Source organism: Nerophis ophidion, linkage group LG26 (genome assembly GCF_033978795.1).
Source record: "Nerophis ophidion isolate RoL-2023_Sa linkage group LG26, RoL_Noph_v1.0, whole genome shotgun sequence".
Taxonomy (NCBI): Eukaryota; Metazoa; Chordata; class Actinopteri; order Syngnathiformes; family Syngnathidae; genus Nerophis; species Nerophis ophidion.
In genome coordinates, this window is record NC_084636.1 from 31,067,377 (window position 1) to 31,089,876 (window position 22,500).

At 41.3% G+C, this 22,500-nt stretch overlaps 2 protein-coding genes across 2 annotated transcripts in view; one reads left to right on the plus strand and one right to left on the minus strand.

Moving 5' to 3' along the window:
• The window catches only part of gabrb3 (gamma-aminobutyric acid type A receptor subunit beta3), a 150,803-nt gene that overhangs the window by 101,391 nt on the left and 26,912 nt on the right, over window positions 1-22,500 (minus strand). The gene's annotated exons all lie outside the window — the stretch shown is intronic.
• The window catches only part of gabra5 (gamma-aminobutyric acid type A receptor subunit alpha5), a 63,150-nt gene that overhangs the window by 2,707 nt on the left and 37,943 nt on the right, over window positions 1-22,500 (plus strand). The window contains exons 2-6 of the mRNA XM_061887979.1: window positions 2,687-2,771; window positions 2,840-2,964; window positions 6,930-6,997; window positions 7,064-7,284; window positions 21,061-21,143. Of these exons, the coding sequence (XP_061743963.1) occupies window positions 2,689-2,771; window positions 2,840-2,964; window positions 6,930-6,997; window positions 7,064-7,284; window positions 21,061-21,143 (580 nt within the window). The 5' untranslated portion in view covers window positions 2,687-2,688. The remainder of the gene's footprint in view (window positions 1-2,686; window positions 2,772-2,839; window positions 2,965-6,929; window positions 6,998-7,063; window positions 7,285-21,060; window positions 21,144-22,500) is intronic.

Consider the following 22,500-nt stretch of genomic DNA (forward strand, 5'->3'; position numbering starts at 1 on the left):
TCACACCCAGTGGGCAGGGAGAATTCACATCCAGTGGGAAGTCAGTGACAATGCTGACTATGAGAAACCTTGGAGAGGACCTCAGATGTGGGCAACCCCCCCCCCCCTCTAGGGGACCGAAAGCAATGGATGTCGAGCGGGTCTAACATGATACTGTAAAAGTTCAATCCATAGTGGCTCCAACACAGCCGCGAGAGTTCAGTTCAAGCGGATCCAAGACAGCAGCGAGAGTCCCGTCCACAGGAAACCATCTCAAGCGGAGGCGGATCATCTCATCCAACTGAACGCAGGCTGTGAAGATTGTGTATTCGATGTGTGAGGCGTCACTCTTTATTTTTGTTGGCCAAACTGTTGTACTGATAGGAGGCGTTAGAGAAGAACAAAGGTTGTTTATTAGACTTCATCTTCATTTTCTTTTGATATCAAAAAGTAAACACCAGTTGTTTTTTTTTTCATTACTTGTGTTAGTTTCGCCCGGAAAAGGGTGGAATGCCATCTCCGGGTTGGGGAGGAGACCCTGCCCCAAGTGGAGGAGTTCAAGTACCTAAGAGTCTTGTTCACGAGTGACGGAAGAGTGGATCGTGAGATCGACAGGCGGATCGGTGCGGCGTCTTCAGTAATGCGGACGTTGTATCGATCCGTTTTGGTGAAGAAGGAGCTGAGCCGGAAGGCAAAGCTCTCAATTTACCGGTTGATCTACGTTCCCATCCTCACCGCTTGTCGGGACCCAGGATGGACCCAGGATGGACCGCTCGCCTGTATCGGTTGGGGACATCTCTACGCTGCTGATACGCCTCCGCTTGAGATGGTTTCCTGTGGACGGGACTCTCGCTGCTGTCTTGGATCCGCTTGAACTGAACTCTCGCGGCTGTGATGGAGCCACTATGGATTGAACTTTCACAGTATCATGTTAGACCCGCTCCACATCCATTGCTTTCGGTCCCCTAGAGGGGGGGGGGGGGGGGGGGGGGTTGCCCACATCTGAGGTCCTCTCCAAGGTTTCTCATAGTCAGCATTGTCACTGGCGTCCCACTGGATGTGAATTCTCCCTGCCCACTGGGTGTGAGTTTTCCTTGCCCTTTTGTGGGTTCTTTTGTAGTCGTAATGATTTGTACAGTCCTTTGAGACATTTGTGATTTGGGGCTATATAAATAAACATTGATTGATTGATTGATTGATTGACCTATGGTCATGAGCTTTGGGTCATGACCGAAAGGATAAGATCACAGGTACAAACGGCCAAAATGAGTTTCCAGGTCTCTCCCTTAGAGATAGGGTGAGAAGCTCTGCCATCCTGGAGGAACTCAAAGTAAAGCCGCTGCTCCTCCACATCGAGAGGAGCCAGATGAGGTGGTTCGGGCATCTGGTCAGGATGCCACCCGAACGCCTCCCTAGGGAGGTTTTTAGGGCACGTCCAACCGGTAGGAGGCCACGGGGAAGACCCAGGACACGTTGGGAAGACTATGTCTCCCGGCTGGCCTGGGAACGCCTCGGGATCCCCCGGGAAGAGCTAGACGAAGTGGCTGGGGAGAGGGAAGTCTGGGTTTCCCTGCTTAGGCTGCTGCCCCCACGACCCGACCTCGGATAAGCGGAAGATGATGGATGGATGGATGGATGTTAGTTTCAAGTCACAAAAGGTATTACTTCAAAACGATTTTATGTGACATTGCACTTTGTTAATGTGTTATTGTGTGTAGTTCATTCCTATACAACATATTTTCGCTCAAACTCTTCATGGATTTGTCTTAATACCAGTGACGTGCAGTCAGGGGTGGCAGGTGAGGCATTGCCATCGTGGAAAGAAAAAAATGTAAAAAGAAAAAAAATATATATATATATATATATATATATTGCTAGGGCTTCACGGTGGCAGAGGGGTTAGTGCGTCTGCCTAACAATACGAAGGTCCTGCAGTCCTGGGTTCAAATCCAGGCTCGGGATCTTTCTGTGTGGAGTTTGCATGTTCTCCCCGTGAATGCGTGGGTTCCCTCCGGGTACTCCGGCTTCCTCCCACTTCCAAAGACATGCACCTGGGGATAGGTTGATTGGCAACACTAAATTGGCCCTAGTGTGTGAATGTGAGTGTGAATGTTGTCTGTCTATCTGTGTTGGCCCTGCGATGAGGTGGCGACTTGTCCAGGGTGTACCCCGCCTTCCGCCCGATTGCAGCTGAGATAGGCGCCAGTGCCCCCCGCGACCCCGAAAGGGAATAAGCGGTAGAAAATGGATGGATAGATATATATGTGTATATATATATATATATATGATATGATCCGATACGATATCAGCAGGAATCATGTATATTTGTATTATTTAGTAGTGTGGAATAGTAGAGAGTCAAATAGAGAACGATGCGAGCCCTGAAAAACACTAACCTGGTTACTAGGAACCATCTGGATCGGATTTATACCGTCTTTAAGTTGAAGTGGAGGGGTAATTGTCTTTTCTGGCGACGCCCACTTGCCATGATAATTCACAACGCCGTAAGTTGGATGATGCGGACACGCTTGTTACTGGACACGTTCTAATACTGCGTTGCAGACTTTGCATGTGTGAATAATATGTAACTATAATAACTTGTTCATGTTGTTTACGGTGTGCTTAGCCGTTGTGTAGCCGCCGGGCTCCTAGTAGCCCCATAGCCTGCCACGTTTATTTTGAGATGAGATGTGACGCTTTGTGGCAGGAATGGGCGATGGGATGTACCTCAGCTCGGCCATGACGCGCCTGCACCTCTGCGTCTGGATGGCGAGTCTCACCTGCCGCCTCAGGTGAGTCGCAGAGAGAAGACGCACGTTGTTGTTGTTGTTGTTTTCACGTCTTCTCCTCTTTGGTCCAGCCTGCAGCAGGAAGCGACCGGCACTCCCCTGGAGGCGGAGCTTAACAACAACATCACCGTGTTCACGCGCATCCTGGACGGCTTGCTGGACGGCTATGACAACAGACTCCGCCCCGGACTGGGAGGTAATGTTTCATGGCGTCATGGCAACATGGCACGATAGCGTCTTGCTGCGCGTGCTAATCCAACCCACTCTATTTATGTAGCGACATTCGTGTGAATTGTGTGAATTATAATTGTATAGCGCCTTTCTCTAGTGCGGGGGGTCGGCCCTAGTGGCTCTGTGGAGCTCTTTCAAAAATGTATGAAAAATGGAAAAAGATGAAGGGAAAAAATATATTTTTTGTATTATTTCTGTAGGAGGACAAACATGACACAAACCTCCCTAATTGTTATAAAACACACTGTTTGTATTAAACATGCTTCACTGATTCAAGTATTTGGCGAGCGGCGTTTCGTCTTACTAATTTTGGCAGTGTTTGAACTCACCGTGGTTTGTTTACATCAGGGGTGCCCACACTTTTTCTGCAGGCGAGCTACTTTTCAATTGACCAACTCGAGGGGATCTACCTCATTTATATATATCATTTATATTTATTTATTTATGAAAGAGACATATTTGTAAACAAGTTAAATGTGTTTAATGATAATACAAGCATGTGTAACACATATAGATGTCTTTCTTTCACAAAGACAAGAATATAAGTTGGTGTATTACCTGATTCTGATGACTTGCATTGATTGGAATCAGACAGTAATGATGATAACGCCCACATTTTCAAATGGAGGAGAAAAAAAGTTGTCCTTTCTGTACAATACCACATGAAAGTGGTTGGTTTTTGTCATCTAATTCATCCAGCTTCCATACACTTTACAAGAAAAACATTGGCGGCAAATTCCGTAGCTTGCTTGATTGACATTCACGGCACCCGAGGGTCTTGTGAGATGACGCTGGCTGCTGCCAGTTCATTATTATGAAAAAATGACAGAGGAAGGCGAGAAACACTTTTTATTTCAACAGACTTTCGCGCCGTCCCTTCCGTCAAAACTCTAAAGGCCGACTGCACATTTCCTATCTTCACAATAAAAGCCCTGCTTCATGCTGCCTGCGCTAACAAAATAAAAGTCTCGGAAAGCTGGCGTGCACAAGTGGTGTGAACGCCAGCTTTCTGAGGGATCGCTTGTGCACGCCAGTTTTCCGAGACTCTTATTTTGTTAGCGCAGGCAGCATGAAGCAGGGCTTTTATTGTGAAGATAGGAAATGTGCAGTCGGCCTTTAGAGTTTTGACGGAAGGTACGGCGCGAGAGTCTGTTGAAATAAAAAGTGTTTCTCGCCTTCCTCTCGGTCATATTTTCATAATAATGATCTTGCAGCAGCCAGCGTCATCTCACAAGACCCTCCGGTACCGTGAATGTCATTTAAGTGACGTCTTGGTGAAGATTGATGATCACTAATTTTTAGGTCTATTTTTTTTTAAAAGCCTGGCTGGAGATCGACTGACACACCCCCCGCGGTCGACTGGTAGCTCGCGATCGACGTAATGGGCACCCCTGGTTTACATGTACAACTTTCTCCGACTTTGTAGGACGTGTTTTACAGCACTTCTTTTTCTGTCTCATTTTGTCCACCAAACTTTTAATGTTGTGCGTGAATGCACAAAGGCGAGTTTTGTTGATGTTTTTGACTTGTGTGGAATGCTACTCGGTGAGGTGGCGACTTGTCCAGGGCGTACACCACCTTCCGCCCGATTGTAGCTGAAATAGGCACCAGTGCCCCCCACGACCCCAAAAGGAATAAGCGGTAGAAAATGGATGGACGGATGGAATGGTAATCCGGAATATTTGGTCCCTGCATGACTGCAAGCTAATCAATGCTAACATGCTATTTTGGCTTGCTATATGTACACATTGCATCATTATGCCTCATTTGTAGCTATATTTGAGATGATTTTGTTTCCTTTAAGTCCTCTTAATTCAATCTGTATCACATAACACACTATCTGTATGTAATATGGCTTTTAAATTTGTCTTGCGGCTCCAGGCAGATTTGTTTTTGTATTTTTGGTCCAATATGGCTATTTCGCAGCCGAGTGTGAAGCGACCGGAATGAGAATCAGCACCTCCAAGTCCGAGTCCATGGTTCTCGCCCGGAAAAGGGTGGAGTGCCATCTCCGGGTTGGGGAGGAGACCCTGCCCCAAGTGGAGGAGTTCAAGTACCTAGAAGTCTTGTTCACGAGTGAGGGAAGAGTGGATCGTGAGATCGACAGGCGGATCGGTGCGGCGTCTTCAGTAATGCGGACGTTGTACCGATCCGTTGTGGTGAAGAAGGAGCTGAGCCGGAAGGCAAAGCTCTCAATTTACCGGTCGATCTACGTTCCCATCCTCACCTATGGTCATGAGCTTTGGGTCATGACCGAAAGGATAAGATCACGGGTACAAGCGGCCGAAATGAGTTTCCAGGTCTCTCCCTTAGAGATAGGGTGAGAAGCTCTGCCATCCGGGAGGAACTCAAAGTAAAGCCGCTGCTCCTTCACATCGAGAGGAGCCAGATGAGGTGGTTCGGGCATCTGGTCAGGATGCCACCCGAACGCCTCCCTAGGGAGGTGTTTAGGGCACGTCCAACCGGTAGGAGGCCACGGGGAAGACCCAGGACACGTTGGGAGGACTATGTCTCCCGGCTGGCCTGGGAACGCCTCGGGATCCCCCGGGAAGATCTAGACGAAGTGGCTGGGGAAAGGGAAGTCTGGGCTTCCCTGCTTAGGCTGCTGCCCCCGCGACCCGACCTCGGATAAGCGGAAGAAGATGGATGGATGGATGGATGGATGGACTTTAAGTTACATTTTCACAATAATAAGTAGGACTTTGATTCTCGATTCAAACAGATTCTTGCAATGTGTTATTTGGTATTAAGATTCTAAATAGATTTTGTCAAAACAAGCTACTGGTTAGAAACGCTCCTTCTAGTAGCACGGAGATGGCCTAAAAGCGTCTTCAAAAAAGGAAAACATGTTGAATCGATTTTGGAAAATTATGAATTGGAAGGGGAAGTCTGGGCTTCCCTGCTTAGGCTGCTGCCCCCGCGACCCGACCGGAAGAAGATGGATGTATATTATTCGAATTTAATCAATTTTAATCTATTTTAGAAAAATTCTTAATAGAGTTTTTACTACATTGTAAATACTTTTATCACTTATTCTTTTGCTGTTTGGATGCTTTACAACAGTTTTGGGCGAGACTACTAATGGTGGTGGTATCGATCTGATATCAAGTAGTGACAGTGGAATTATCGGCCTTAGCAATGCTGATGCTTCACATTTTCAAGTTTATTGAGTATTTACACTTTTATAATGGGACAAAAACACAGAATGGAGCTTTAACTATAATAATGATATATTTAATTTAAAAAAAAAATTTATTACATGAAATATTTATAGGGCTTCACGGTGGCAGAGGGGTTAGTGCGTCTGCCTCACAATACGAAGGTCCTGCAGTCGTGGGTTCAAATCCAGGCTCGGGATCTTTCTGTGTGGAGTTTGCATGTTCTCCCCGTGACTGCGTGGGTTCCCTCCGGGTACTCCGGCTTCCTCCCACTTCCAAAGACATGCACCTGGGGATAGGTTGATTGGCAACACTAAATTGGCCCTAGTGTGTGAATGTGAGTGTGAATGTTGTCTGTCTATCTGTGTTGGCCCTGCGATGAGGTGGCGACTTGTCCAGGGTGTACCCCGCCTTCCGCCCGATTGTAGCTGAGATAGGCGCCAGCGCCCCCCGCGACCCCAAAAAGGGAATAAGCAGTAGAAAATGGATGGATGGAAATATTTATAATAAATTCAATAGCGCTGAAATAAACAAAAACGACTCGTATTTTCTGAGTTTGTAAAGGAAAAAACGAAAAAAAAAAACTATTTTGTGATAATAAAACGTGTTGATCTAATCCAGTTATTGGCATGATGCCAAGAAACGAGCTTTATTATCAATATTGCCCTCTTGTTGCCAAAACTACTTCTTTGTTATTCTTCCTCTCTGAGGACCTGCTTTGTGTCTTATTTCCACATATGTTACACAGAATATGTTTCCTCTAATCCTCCAGAAAAGGTGACGGAGATCAAAACCAACATTTTTGTCACCAGCTTCGGTCCGGTCTCTGACACAGAAATGGTAAGAGGATCAGAGTCGTGTTCACAAGTTGTCCCAAAAGTCTGAGAACTTTCTTCACGTGGACAGGAATACACCATCGACGTGTTCTTCCGCCAGAGCTGGAAGGACGAGCGTCTGTGCTTCCAAGGTCCCATGAAGACGCTGCCGCTCAACAACCTTCTGGCCAGCAAGATCTGGACGCCCGACACCTTCTTCCTCAACGGCAAGAAGTCCATCGCACACAACATGACCACGCCCAACAAGCTGCTCAGGCTGCAGGACGACGGCAAGCTGCTCTACACCATGCGGTAGGTCCCGCCCACACAGCATATCACAGCAGATCATAACAATCACGACATAACGTAGCAATCACGACATAACGTAGCAATCACGACTTAATGTAGTAATCGAGACATAATGTTAGCAATCACGACATAAGGTAGCAATCACGACATAATGTAGTAATCGAGACATAATGTTAGCAATCGAGACAATGTAACAATCATGACATATCGTAGCAATCACAATGTAACGTGGCAATCATGACATCATGTAGCATTCAGGACATAATGTAGCTATCACGACATAACGTAGCAACCACGACTTAACGTAGCATTTACGACATTACGTAGCTATCACGACATAACGAAGCAAACACGACATAACGTAGCAATCACGACATAACGTAGCATTTACGACATTACGTAGCAATCACAACATAAAGCGTACATGCCATAACGTAGCAATCACAAAATAACGTAGCAATCACAACATAACGTAGCAATCGCACGATGAAGTAGAAATCGTAACATAATGTAGCAATCACAACATAACATAGCAATCACAACATAGCGTAGCAATCACGATATAATGTAGCAATCACGACATAATGTAGCAATCACAACATAATGTAGCAATCACAACATAGCGTAACAATCACGATATAATGTAGCAATCACGACATAACGTAACAATCATGACATAATGTAGCGATCACGATGTAACGTAGTAATCACGACATAATGTAGCGATCACGATGTAACGTAGTAATCACGACATAACGTAGCAATCACAACATAACTTAGCAATCACGACATAACGTAGCAACCACCACATAACGTAGCCATCATAACATAACGTAGCATTTACGACATAACATAGCAATCACAACATAAAGTAGCAATCTCGACATAACGTAGCAATCACAACATAAAGTAGCAATCATGACATAACGTAGCAATCACGACATAACATAGCAATCACGACATTAAGTAGCAATCATAAAATAACGTAGCATTTACGACGTAACGTAGCAATCACAACATAAAGTAGCAATTAAGACAAAACGTAGCAATCACAACATAACGTAGCAATCATGACATATTGTAGCAATCACAACATAACGTCGCAATCACAACATAACGTAGCAATCACGACATAACAAAAGTAATCACAACATAACGTAGCATTTACGACATAGCGTAGCAATCACGATATAATGTAGCAATCACGACATAATGTAGCAATCACAACATAATGTAGCAATCACGACATAATGTAGCAATCACAACATAGCGTAGCAATCATGACATAATGTAGCAATCATGATATAACGTAGCATTCACAACATAACGTAGCAATCACAACATAACTTAGCAATCACGACATAACTTAGCAATCACGACATAACGTAGCAACCACCACATAGTGTAGCCATCATAACGTAGCCATCATAACATAAAGTAGCAATCACGACATAACGTAGCAATCACAACATAAAGTAGCAATCACGACATAACATAGCAATCACGACATTAAGTAGCAATCATAAAATAACTTAGCATTTGCGACATAACGTAGCAATCACAACATAAAGTAGCAATTAAGACATAACGTAGCAATCACAACATAACATAGCAATCATGACATATTGTAGCAATCACAAGATAACGTCGCAATCACAACATAACGTAGCAATCACGACATAACAAAAGTAATCACAACATAACGTAGCATTTACGACATAGCGTAGCAATCACGATATAATGTAGCAATCACGACATAATGTAGCAATCACAACATAATGTAGCAATCACGACATAATGTAGCAATCACAACATAGCGTAGCAATCATGACATAATGTAGCAATCATGATATAACGTAGCAATCACAACATAACGTAGCAATCACGACATAACAAAAGCAATCACAACATAACGTAGCATTTACGACATAGCGTAGCAATCACGATATAATGTAGCAATCACGACATAATGTAGCAATCACAACATAATGTAGCAATCACGACATAATGTAGCAATCACAACATAGCGTAGCAATCATGACATAATGTAGCAATCATGATATAACGTAGCATTCACAACATAACGTAGCAATCACGACATAACTTAGCAATCACGACATAACTTAGCAATCACGACATAACGTAGCAACCACCACATAGTGTAGCCATCATAACGTAGCCATCATAACATAAAGTAGCAATCACGACATAACGTAGCAATCACAACATAAAGTAGCAATCACGACATAACATAGCAATCACGACATTAAGTAGCAATCATAAAATAACTTAGCATTTGCGACATAACGTAGCAATCACAACATAAAGTAGCAATTAAGACATAACGTAGCAATCACAACATAACATAGCAATCATGACATATTGTAGCAATCACAAGATAACGTCGCAATCACAACATAACGTAACAATCACAACATAACGTAGCAATCACAACATAACAAAAGCAATCACAACATAACGTAGCATTTACGACATAACGTAGCAATCACAACATAGAGTAGCAAACATGACAAAATGCAGCAATCAGGACATAACCTAGCAATCATAACATAACGTAGCAATTAACGTAGCAATCATGACATAATGTAGCAATCATAACATAACGTAGCAATCACAACATAATGTACGAATTTAAAAATAATGTAGTAATCACAACACAATGTAGCAATCACGACATAAAGTAGCAATCATAAAATTACGTGGCATTTACGACATAACGTAGCAATCACAACATAAAGTAGCAATTAAGACATAACGTAGCAATCATGACATATTGTAGCAATCATGACATATTGTATCAATCACAACATAACGTAGCAATCACAACATAACGTAGCAATCACAACATAACGTAACAATCACAACATAACAAAAGCAATCACAACATAACGTAGCATTTACGGCATAGCGTAGCAATCACGATATAATGTAGCAATCACGACATAATGTAGCAATCACAACATAATGTAGCAATCACGACATAATATAGCAATCACAACATAGCGTAGTAATCATGACATAAAGTAGCAATCATGATATAACGTAGCAATCACGACATAACTTAGCAATCACGACATAACTTAGCAATCACGACATAACGTAGCAACCACCACATAATGTAGCCATCATAACGTAGCCATCATAACATAACGTAGCATTTACGGCATAACGTAGCAATCACAACATAAAGTAGCAATCACGACATAACGTAGCAATCACAACATAAAGTAGCAATCATGACATAACGTAGCAATCACGACATAACACAGCAATCACGACATTAAGTAGCAATCATAAAATAACGTAGCATTTACGACATAACATAGCAATCCCAACATAAAGTAGCAATTAAGACATAACGTAGCAATCACAACATAGAGTAGCACACATGACAAAATGCAGCAATCAGGACATAACCTAGCAATCATAACATAACGTAGCAATTAACGTAGCAATCATGACATAACGTAGCAATCATAACATAACGTAGCAATCACAACATAATGTACGAATTTAAAAATAATGTAGTAATCACAACACAATGTAGCAATCACGACATAAAGTAGCAATCGCAACATAACGTAGCTATCATGACATAAAATTGTAATCACGACATAAAGTAGCAATTAAGACATAATGTAGCAATCATGACATATTGTAGCAATCACAACATAACGTAACAATCACAACATAACGTAGCAATCACAACATAACAAAAGCAATCACAACATAACGTAGCATTTACGACATAGCGTAGCAATCACGACATAACGTAGCAATCATAACATAAAGTAGCAATCATGACATAATGTAGCAATCACGACATAACATACCAATCACGACATTAAGTAGCAATCATAAAATAACGTAGCATTTACGAGATAACGTAGCAATACCAACATAAAGTAGCAATTAAGACATAACGTAGCAATCACAACATAACGTAGCAATCATGACATATTGTAGCAATCACAACATAACGTCGCAATCACAACATAACGTAGCAATCACAACATAACAAAAGCAATCACAACATAACGTAGCATTTATGACATAACGTAGCAATCACAACATAGAGTAGCAAACATGACAAAATGCAGCAATCAGGACATAACCTAGCAATCATAACATAACGTAGCAATCACAACATAATGCACGAATTTAAAAATAATGTGGTAATCACAACACAATGTAGCAATCACGACATAAAGTAGCAATCGCAACATACCGTAGCTATCATGACATAAAATTGCAATCACGACATAAAGTAGCAATTAAGACATAACGTAGCAATCATGACATATTGTAGCAATCATGACATATTGTAGCAATCACAACATAACGTAGCAATCACAACATAACGTAACAATCACAACATAACGTAGCAATCACAACATAACAAAAGCAATCACAACATAACGTAGCATTTACGACATAGCGTAGCAATCACGACATAACGTAGCAATCACAACATAAAGTAGCAATCATGACATAACGTAGCAATCACGACATAACATAGCAATCACGACATTAAGTAGCAATCATAAAATAACGTAGCATTTACGACATAACGTAGCAATCACAACATAAAGTAGCAATTAAGACATAACGTAGCAATCACAACATAACGTAGCAATCATGACATATTGTAGCAATCACAACATAACGTCGCAATCACAACATAACGTAACAATCACAACATAACGTAGCAATCACGACATAGAGTAGCAAACATGACTAAATGCAGCAATCAGGACATAACCTAGCAATCATAACATAACGTAGCAATTAACGTAGCAATCATGACATAACGTAGCGATCACAACATAAAGTAGCAATTAAGACATAACGTAGCAATCACAACATAACGTAGCAATCACGACATAGAGTAGCAAACATGACAAAATGCAGCAATCAGGACATAACCTAGCAATCATAACATAACGTAGCAATTAACGTAGCAATCATGACATAACGTAGCGATCACAACATAAAGTAGCAATTAAGACATAACGTAGCAATCACGACATAAAGTAGCAATCATGACATAACGTCGCAATCACAACATAATGTAGCATTTACAGCATAACGTAGCAAACGTATTTTATATTTTTTGAAAATAATAATTAACTTAGAATTTAATGCAGCAACATATTTCCAAAAAAGTGCTGTTGTTTAGTGTTGTGTCCTTCGCGAACGATTCGTTCGAACGAACAAACCTTTTGAGTGAACGTACTGAACCAAATCACTTTAAGAACTGATTCGTTCCTTTCTCAGTTCAGTTAAGCTCCGCCGCGACCATGCCGGTATGAGCGGGACTGGCGTCAATCACGTTCGCGAACGGACTGACGCAGAGAACTGACCGCTTTTAGAGTGATCATAATTGTTTAAAAAATTTAAAAAAAACACATTGGAAGTGATATAAAAGGAAGAGTGATTTTTATTCAATTTTTAATACATGTATGTTTTGTTAGAAACATTACATGTTAAAATAATCAAATGTAATGTGAAAAAAGAAAACTTATAACCCATTTTAGAATCATTTTTTCCATCTTGTCAAATCCACTATGAATTGTTAAAATAAATGTAATGTAAAAATGTAGAAAATAATTGCATTTCAAACACATTGAAGAATATATTTCAATTTTGTCGTCGAGTCAAATGATAAAATGTAAAAATAATAATCCATCCATCCATCTTCTTCCGCTTATCCGAGGTCGGGTCGCGGGGGCAGCAGCCTAAGCAGGGAAACCCAGACTTCCCTCTCCCCAGCCACTTCGTCTAGCTCTTCCCGGGGGATCCCGAGGCGTTCCCAGGCCAGCCGGGAGACATAGTCTTCCCAACGTGTCCTGGGTCTTCCCCGTGGCCTCCTACCGGTTGGACGTGCCCTAAACACCTCCCTAGGGAGGCGTTCGGGTGGCATCCTGACCAGATGCCCGAACCACCTCATCTGGCTCCTCTCGATGTGAAGGAGCAGCGGCTTTACTTTGAGTTCCTCCCGGATGGCAGAGCTTCTCACCCTATCTCTAAGGGAGAGGAAACTCATTTGGGCCGCTTGTACCCGTGATCTTATCCTTTCGGTCATGACCCAAAGCTCATGACCATAGGTGAGGATGGGAACGTAGATCGACCGGTAAATTGAGAGCTTTGCCTTCCGGCTCAGCTCCTTCTTCACCACAATGGATCGGTACAACGTCCGCATTACTGAAGACGCCGCACCGATCCGCCTGTCGATCTCACGATCCACTCTTCCCCCACTCGTGAACAAGACTCCTAGGTACTTGAACTCCTCCACTTGGGGCAGGGTCTCCTCCCCAACCCGGAGATGGCATTCCACCCTTTTCCGGGCGAGAACCATGGACTCGGACTTGGAGGTTCTGATTCTCATTCCGGTCGCTTCACACTCGGCTGCGAACCGATCCAGTGAGAGCTGAAGATCCCGGTCAGATGAAGCCATCAGGACCACATCATCTGCAAAAAGCAGAGACCTAATCCTGCGGTCACCAAACCGGAACCCCTCAACCAACGCCTTGACTGCGCCTAGAAATTCTGTCCATAAAAGTTATGAACAGAATCGGTGACAAAGGACAGCCTTGGCGGAGTCCAACCCTCACTGGAAATGTGTTCGACTTACCGCCGGCAATGCGGACCAAGCTCTGGCACTGATCATACAGGAAGCGGACCGCCACAATAAGACAGTCCGATACCCCATACTCTCTGAGCACTCCCCACAGGACTTCCCGAGGGACACGGTCGAATGCCTTCTCCAAGTCCACAAAGCACATGTAGACTGGTTGGGCAAACTCCCATGCACCCTCAAGAACCCTGCGGAGAGTATAGAGCTGGTCCACAGTTCCACGACCAGGACGAAAACCACACTGTTCCTCCTGAATCCGAGGTTCGACTATCCGGTGTATATAATAATACCATTTGTAATTTTGTATGTAATTTTTACCACTTTAAAAAAAAAAAAATTTAAATTTTGTTTTCAGATCCATTTTAAAATGTCATTGACACTTCATGGAGAGGACACACAAAAAAGAGGAAGGAAAGAAAAGAATATATTTGTAGCAAATTTTAAAATAAATTGTTATTATCTTGTCAAATTCAGATGGGTGAGCTGTTACTGACTGACTCATGATTCGCCGACCTGCACACAGAACTGCTGCTGCAGAAGTGATTCGGTGAACGACTCAATTTATGGAACTGATTCTAGTGATTCAGTACAGTCAAAAGAACTGCCCATCCCATCACTAGTGTTGTTGTGTGCGGGTGTTGTTGATAAATAGCTTTGGCTTTGCATTGTAGAGTTTTAACTCGCACTTACAGATGTAGTGACCGACTGACAGTGGTTTTCTGAAGTGTTCCTGAGCCCATGTGGTGATATCCTTTTACGGAGCTAACACTTGAACAAAAAATGGCACTAATCAAAACACTGGAGGAAATTAGCAATGCGTTCAACAGAAATATTTATGGATCTAACTAAAGTATTTGAAAATAGCCACAAACTTGTTCCGGTTTATAAGACTGGGAGACAAAACACCAGTTTACAAACCACAGACACTTGCAGACAACAATCCTCTGTGCATATTCCTCGAAATGTCTGCTTGTCTTCAATGTTCTTCTACAACACCCAAAACCAGTGAAGTCGACAATTGTGATTCGTAAATAAAAACAGAATACAAGATTTGCAAATACTTCTCAACTTATATTCAATTGAATAGACTGCAAAGACAAGATATTTATTGTTCACACTGAGAAACGTATTCAAATGTAACCGCAGCAACACATTTCCCAAAAAAGTGGTGGTGTTGTGTCCGGGTGTTGTTGATAAATGCCTTTGGCTTTGCATAGTAGAGTTTTAACTCGCACTTACAGATGTAGCGACCGACTTTAGTTACTAACTGTGATTTTCTAAAGTGTTCCTGAGCCCATGTGGTGATATCCTTATACAGAGCTAACAATTTAACAAAAAATGGCACTAATCGAAACACTGGAGGAAATTAGCAATGCGTTCAACAGAAATATTTATGGATCTAACTAAAGTATTTGAAAATAGCCACAAACTTGTTCCGGTTTATAAGACTGGGAGACAAAACGCCAGTTTACAAACCACAGACACTTGCAGACAACAATCCTCTGTGCATATTCCTCGAAATGTCTGCTCGTCATCAATGTTCTTCTACAACACCCAAAACCAGTGAAGTCGACAATTGTGATTCGTAAATAAAAACAGAATACAATGATTTGCAAATACTTCTCAACTTATATTCAATTGAATAGACTGCAAAGACGAGATATTTATTGTTCACACCGAGAAACGTATTAAAATGTAACGGCAGCAAACACATTTCCAAAAAAAGTGGTGGTGTTGTGTCCGGGTGTTGTTGATAAATGCCTTTGGCTGTGCATAGTAGAGTTTTAACTCGCACTTACAGATGTAGCGACCGACTGTAGTTACTAACTGTGATTTTCTAAAGTGTTCCTGAGCCCATGTGGTGATATCCTTATACAGAGCTAACAATTTAACAAAAAATGGCACTAATCAAAACACTGGAGGAAATTAGCAATGCGTTCAACAGAAATATTTATGGATCTAACTAAGGTATTTGAAAATAGCCACAAACTTGTTCCGGTTTATAAGACTGGGAGACAAAACACCAGTTTACAAACCACAGACACTTGCAGACAACAATCCTCTGTGCATATTCCTCGAAATGTCTGCTCGTCATCAATGTTCTTCTACAACACCCAAAACCAGTGGAGTTGACAATTGTGATTCGTAAATAAAAACAGAATACAAGATTTGCAAATACTTCTCAACTTATATTCAATTGAATAGACTGCAAAGACAAGATATTTGTTGTTCACACTGAGAAACGTATTAAAATGTAACGGCAGCAACACATTTCCAAAAAAGTGGTGGTGTTGTGTCCGGGTGTTGTTGATAAATGCCTTTAGCTTTGCATAGTAGAGTTTTAACTCGCACTTACAGATGTAGCGACCGACTGTAGTTACTAACTGTGATTTTCTATAGTGTTCCTGAGCCCATGTGGTGACATCCTTATACAGAGCTAACAATTGAACAAAAAATGGCACTAATCGAAATACTGGAGGAAATTAGCATTTAGTTCAACAGAAGTATTTATGGATCCAAACCAAAGTATTTGAAACAATTAATTGTAATATCTTAACTAGAAAGGTATGGAATCAGAGGGTGGGTCTTCAACCGGTTGAGAAGCATTACAAGAAGAGAGGTGAAAACATGTCAACGGAGCTAAATATATCATGTGGTGTCCCCCAGGGGTCAATGCTGGGACCCAAAAATGTTCATTTGGTAAAGTTATAAAGGACTTAAAGGCCTACTGAAACCCACAACTACCGACCACGTAGTCTGATAGTTTATATATCAATGATGAAATATTAACATTGCAACACATGCCAATACGGCCTTTTTAGTTTACTAAATTGCAATTTTAAATTTCCCGCCAGGTATCCTGTTGAAAACATCGCGGAATTAAAACGCGTATGTTGACGTGTGCTTGTGACGTTATTGGTTGGAGCGGGACATGTTCTCCCAGCACAGTATTTTGGACATCTGTGTTGCTGAATCTTTTGCAATTTGTTCAATGAGTAATGGAGACGTCAAAGAAGAATGCTGTTCTTGGAAAGCGGTCGATTGCAGTTGCCTTTAGCAACCGAAACACAGCCGGTGTTTCTTTGTTTGTTGTGACGGTTTAACACAGAGCGGTCAAGCGAACATGTTTCTCTACGTCAACCAGCAAGTTTTTGGATGGGAAAATTGTGATATTAAGTGGGCTCTTAGATTATGCGACCTCATCCTGCAGCTCAAAAAGACAGCTGTGATCTTGGCTTCTCTCAAAGACACTGGCGTTCACCGCAGCCATCCGACTTTCAGGTATGACTTTATAATCTCACTAAAATACTATTAACACAATAAGCAGATAAGGGATTTTCCAGAATTATCCTAGTAAATGTGTCTAATTACATCTGAAACGATCCCACTGCCGCCGCCTGGAGCTGTCGCCTTTTCTTTTTTTTTTTTTTTTTAAAGTGCTTCACTCTAACTTTCCTCATCCACGAATCTTTCATCCTTGCTCAAATTAATGGGGAAATTGTCGCTTTCTCGGTCCGAATAGCTCCTGCTGCTGGAGACAATGTGAGGATGTGAGGAGCCCTACAACCCGTGAAGTCATGCGCACATAGTCTGCGACTTCCGGTACAGGCAAGGCTTTTTTATTGGCGACCAAAATTTGCAAACTTTATCGTCGATGTTCTCTACTAAATCCTTTCAGCAAAAATATGGCAATATGGCAAAATGATCAAGTAGGACACATAGAATGGACCTGCTATCCCCGTTTGAATAAGAAAATCTCATTTCAGTAGGCCTTTAAATGTAGTTTTATTAGCAGGAGCAAACACACAGAAGATAATACAAATAACAGAAGAAGTTAAGAAATCAAAAAGTGTCGGAAACTGCCATGAAGGGGAAAAAGGGGGCAAACGTCATTAAATAATCTCTGCTTCTTCTGACTCCTTTCCGAGCGGAGAAAGGGAAAAGATGCGACGCATGTTGTTAAAACTACTATTGTGTCCAAAATAAGGCCTAAATATTCATTAAAGCAAGTCAGGGAGTTTACTTTTAACAAATATTATAAATAGTTTTGGCCATTGTACCATCACGCACATTTTTGAACAGTAACATTGCGTTGTAATTTTTTATTTTTTTGCCGTAAAACAGTTTTTTAAGAAGTGTCCACTTCACTTGCCGCCTCTCAGACGTCCCCACCAGTCTATGCAGCTTGTCACAGTTGTCGAGTGTGAAGCGACCGGAATGAGAATCAGCACCTCCAAGTCCGAGTCCATGGTTCTCGCCCGGAAAAGGGTGGAATGCCATCTCCGGGTTGGGGAGGAGACCCTGCCCCAAGTGGAGGAGTTCAAGTACCTAGGAGTCTTGTTCACGAGTGGGGGAAGAGTGGATCGTGAGATCGACAGGCGGATCGGTGCGGCGTCTTCAGTAATGCGGACGTTGTATCGATCCGTTGTGGTGAAGAAGGAGCTGAGCCGGAAGGCAAAGCTCTCAATTTACCGGTCGATCTACGTTCCCATCCTCACCTATGGTCATGAGCTTTGGGTCATGACCGAAAGGATAAGATCACGGGTACAAGCGGCCGAAATGAGTTTCCAGGTCTCTCCCTTAGAGATAGGGTGAGAAGCTCTGCCATCCGGGAGGAACTCAAAGTAAAGCCGCTGCTCCTTCACATCGAGAGGAGCCAGATGAGGTGGTTCGGGCATCTGGTCAGGATGCCACCCGAACGCCTCCCTAGGGAGGTGTTTAGGGCACGACCAACCGGTAGGAGGCCACGGGGAAGACCCAGGACACGTTGGGAAGACTATGTCTCCCGGCTGGCCTGGGAACGCCTCGGGATCCCCCGGGAAGAGCTAGACGAAGTGGCTGGGGAGAGGGAAGTCTGGGTTTCCCTGCTTAGGCTGTTGTCCCCGCGACCCGACCTCGGATAAGCGGAAGATGATGGATGGATGGATGATCTAGAGGACGGCTCGGTTGGTTGTTGAAATCCCGGCCGAGTCATACCAAAAGACTATAAAAATGAGAGCCATTACCTCCCTGTTTGGCGCTCAGCATCAAGGGTTAGAACTGTGGGTTAAATCACCGAAAATTATTCCAGGGGGTGATCAAGGGTGATGGGTCAAATGCAGAGGTGGGTAGTAACGCGCTACATTTACTCCGTTACATCTACTTGAGTAACTTTTGGGATAAATTTTACTTCTAAGAGTAGTTTTTATGCAACATACTTTTACTTTTACTCGAGTATATTTATAGAGAAGAAACGCTACTTTTACTCCGCTCCATTAATCTACAATCAGCTCGCTACTCGCTACTTTTTTTTTTTTATCGATCTGTTAATGCACGCTTTGTTTGTTTTGATTTTGTCAGACACGCATTCAAAGTAGGAACTACACATGCCTGTGTTTCACCAATCACATGCAGTCACTGGTGACGTTGGACCAATCAAACAGAGCCAGGCGGTCACGTGACCGTCACAAGTAGAACCCGACATGTTGAAAAACTTATTCGGTTGTTACCATTTATTGGTCAACTGTACGGAATATGTACTGTACTGTGCAATCTAATAATAAAAGTTTCAATCAATCAATCAAAAGTGTAAAGGAAAAAAGACACTTTTTACTTCAACCGTACTTCCCGTCAAAAGCTTAAAGACTGATCGCACAGTTCCTGTCTTCACAATAAAATAGCCGCTCCACCGCGCCTGCGCTAACAAAATAAGAGTCTCCGAAAGCCAGCGCAAACAAACTAGCAAGCTACGGAGTTTGCCGCCAATGTATTTCTTGTAAAGTGTATAAAAACGAATATGGACGCTGGACAAATAAGATGCCAAAAACCAACGACTTTCATGATGTATTAGACAGGAAGGAGGAACTTTTTTTCTCCTCCATTTGAAAACATGGACGTTATCAGCACTATACTGTCTGATTCCAATCAATGCAAGTCATCAGAATCAGGTAATACACCAACTTATATTCTTGTCTTCATGAAAGATAGGAATCTATATGTTAAACATGCATGTATATTTATTAAAACACCTTTAACATGTCAACAAAAACGGCAAAATAAATAAATATAAATATATATATATACATATATACATGATATGTGTGTGTATGTATGATATGTGTGTATGTATATATGAGGTAGATCACCTCGACTTGGTCATTTATTAAGTAATTGATTAGCGTTGAAAAACTTATTGGGGTGTTACCATTTAGTGGTCATTTGTACAGAATATGTACTGTACTGTGCAATCTACTAATACAAGTTTCAATCAATCAATCAATCAATGTATGCCTACTGAGCCTATGGTGCTGTTAAGTTATTGTGGCTCAATTTGCCTGATTTTTTTTTATTTTAATATATTATTATTTAATATATAATATTGTTTTAGTTGCTTAAGAGATATTCCTGGCTCTGAATTTGCTCATTGCTATTTTTATGTTTTTGTACATTATTTGTTGCTGTAATTATTAAACAAACAGGTTACTCATCAGTTACTCAGTACTTGAGTAGTTTTTTCACAACATACTTTTTACTTTTACTCAAGTAAATATTTGGGTGACTACTCCTTACTTTTACTTGAGTAATAAATCTCTAAAGTAACAGTACTCTTACTTGAGTACAATTTCTGGCTACTCTACCCACCTCTGGTCAAATGCAGAGAGTAATTTTGCCACACCTAGTGTGTGTGTGTGTGTGTGTGACAATCACTGGTACTTGAACTTTACTGCAAGAATGCAACAATCCAACACCAACCGCCAGTGTCCACTAGAGGGAGCTGTAGGACTTAGATACAGTCCCATATTTTGTGACTGTTCCAAGTTTGAATTTGAACACAAAAGTCATTTTTATTCCACTCTAAAAAGAATCAATACGTGTAAAACAATAATAAAAACAGACAAAATATATTTTAAATTTTAAGTAAATTAAATCTTATGCAATTATATCTTTAATGGCTGTAATGATTACATTTTTTTAAAAATACTCAACTTTGTATCGTCAAATGTCATTCCACTTAAATCCACAAGATGGCAGCATTTTCATTCTAACTGTATAATCTTGACTTTATATTTTTTTTCCACACTCGTAGTAATCTTATTATTTTTTTATGTTATTATAATAAGATATTATTTATATTTCCACAGACTGACCATATCGGCAGAGTGTCCCATGCAGCTTGAGGACTTCCCCATGGACGCACACGCCTGTCCGCTCAAATTTGGAAGCTGTAAGTGGAAATGTTATGTTTATAATAACTCAAATATTGGAGCCTTTTAAACACATTCTTGTTGGTGGGCGTGGCTATGAATGACGTCATGTGCAAAATGCAGAAATCAAATGAACTGCAAAATATATTTCTAATAAGCAGAGTGAAAATTCAAAAGTAGCAGTTTGTAGTTGGAACGTGCTAACTATTAGCACGCTAACTTTTAGCTCATTTTACAGGTGTCGTAAATTTTGTGACTTGATGCTGTTCAGCATTCAGAGATATTTTTGAACTGTTAGCATGCTAATGTTAGCATGTTAAAATGTTAGCTTTTCCAAACTAATTATGAAGTCATCATTTGGTATTTGACACATGCTAACTGGTAGCTTGTTAATGATAGCATGCTAACTTTTTTTTAGCACATTTTGCAGGTACACACCTAACTTTGGGGTCATATATGTTGTTACTCGGAGCTACCTGTTAGCACATTACTATGTTATTGTCAGCATGCAAAACTCTCAGCTTGTTAATGTTATCATGCTAACTTTTTTTTTTTTTTTTAGCACATTTTTCAGCTACACACCTAACCTTTGGTTCATATATTCTGTTACTTGACACTCTCTACCTGTTAGCATTTCAATTCGGCATCATTTTTTTAGTATCTCCATGTAATTTGTAACTGTAAGCATACTGAGGTTAGCATGTTATGGTCAGCATGCTCGCTTTTTTAAACTAATTTTGCAGGTGTACACCACAGAGACAAATATTTTGGTCGTTGACACGTGCTAACTGTTAGCATGTTAACTTTTTTAGCTCATTTTGGAGATGCTCACCTTACAGTCATGTATTCTGTTACCTGACGTTCTCTGGGTAGTGTGCTACCTGCTAGCATTTTAAATCGGCATCAAAAAATAAATCGGCATCAGTTTTTTAGTATTCACATGTCATTTTTTAACTGCTAGCATGCTAACATTAGCATGTTATTATGTTAATGTCGTTAGCATGCTAACATTAGCACGCTAACATGTTAATAGATAGATAGATAGTACTTTATTGATTCCTTCAGGAAAATTAAAATCCCAGCAGCAGTGTAAAAAGTTGAGATCAATTAAAAAAAAAAATGTTAGCATGCTAATTTTTCAAAAATATTTTTGCAGGTGTATGGCACAGTGTCACATAATTTAGTATTTGACACATCTTAACTGTTAGCTTGTTAATGTTAGCATGCTAACTTTTTTTAGAATATTTCCAGCTACACACCTAACCTTTGTTACTTGACGCTACCTGTTAGCATTTCAATTTGGCATCAGTTTTTTAGCATTCACACGTAATTTGTAACTGTTAGCATGCTAACGTTAGCGTGTTAACATGTTTTTGT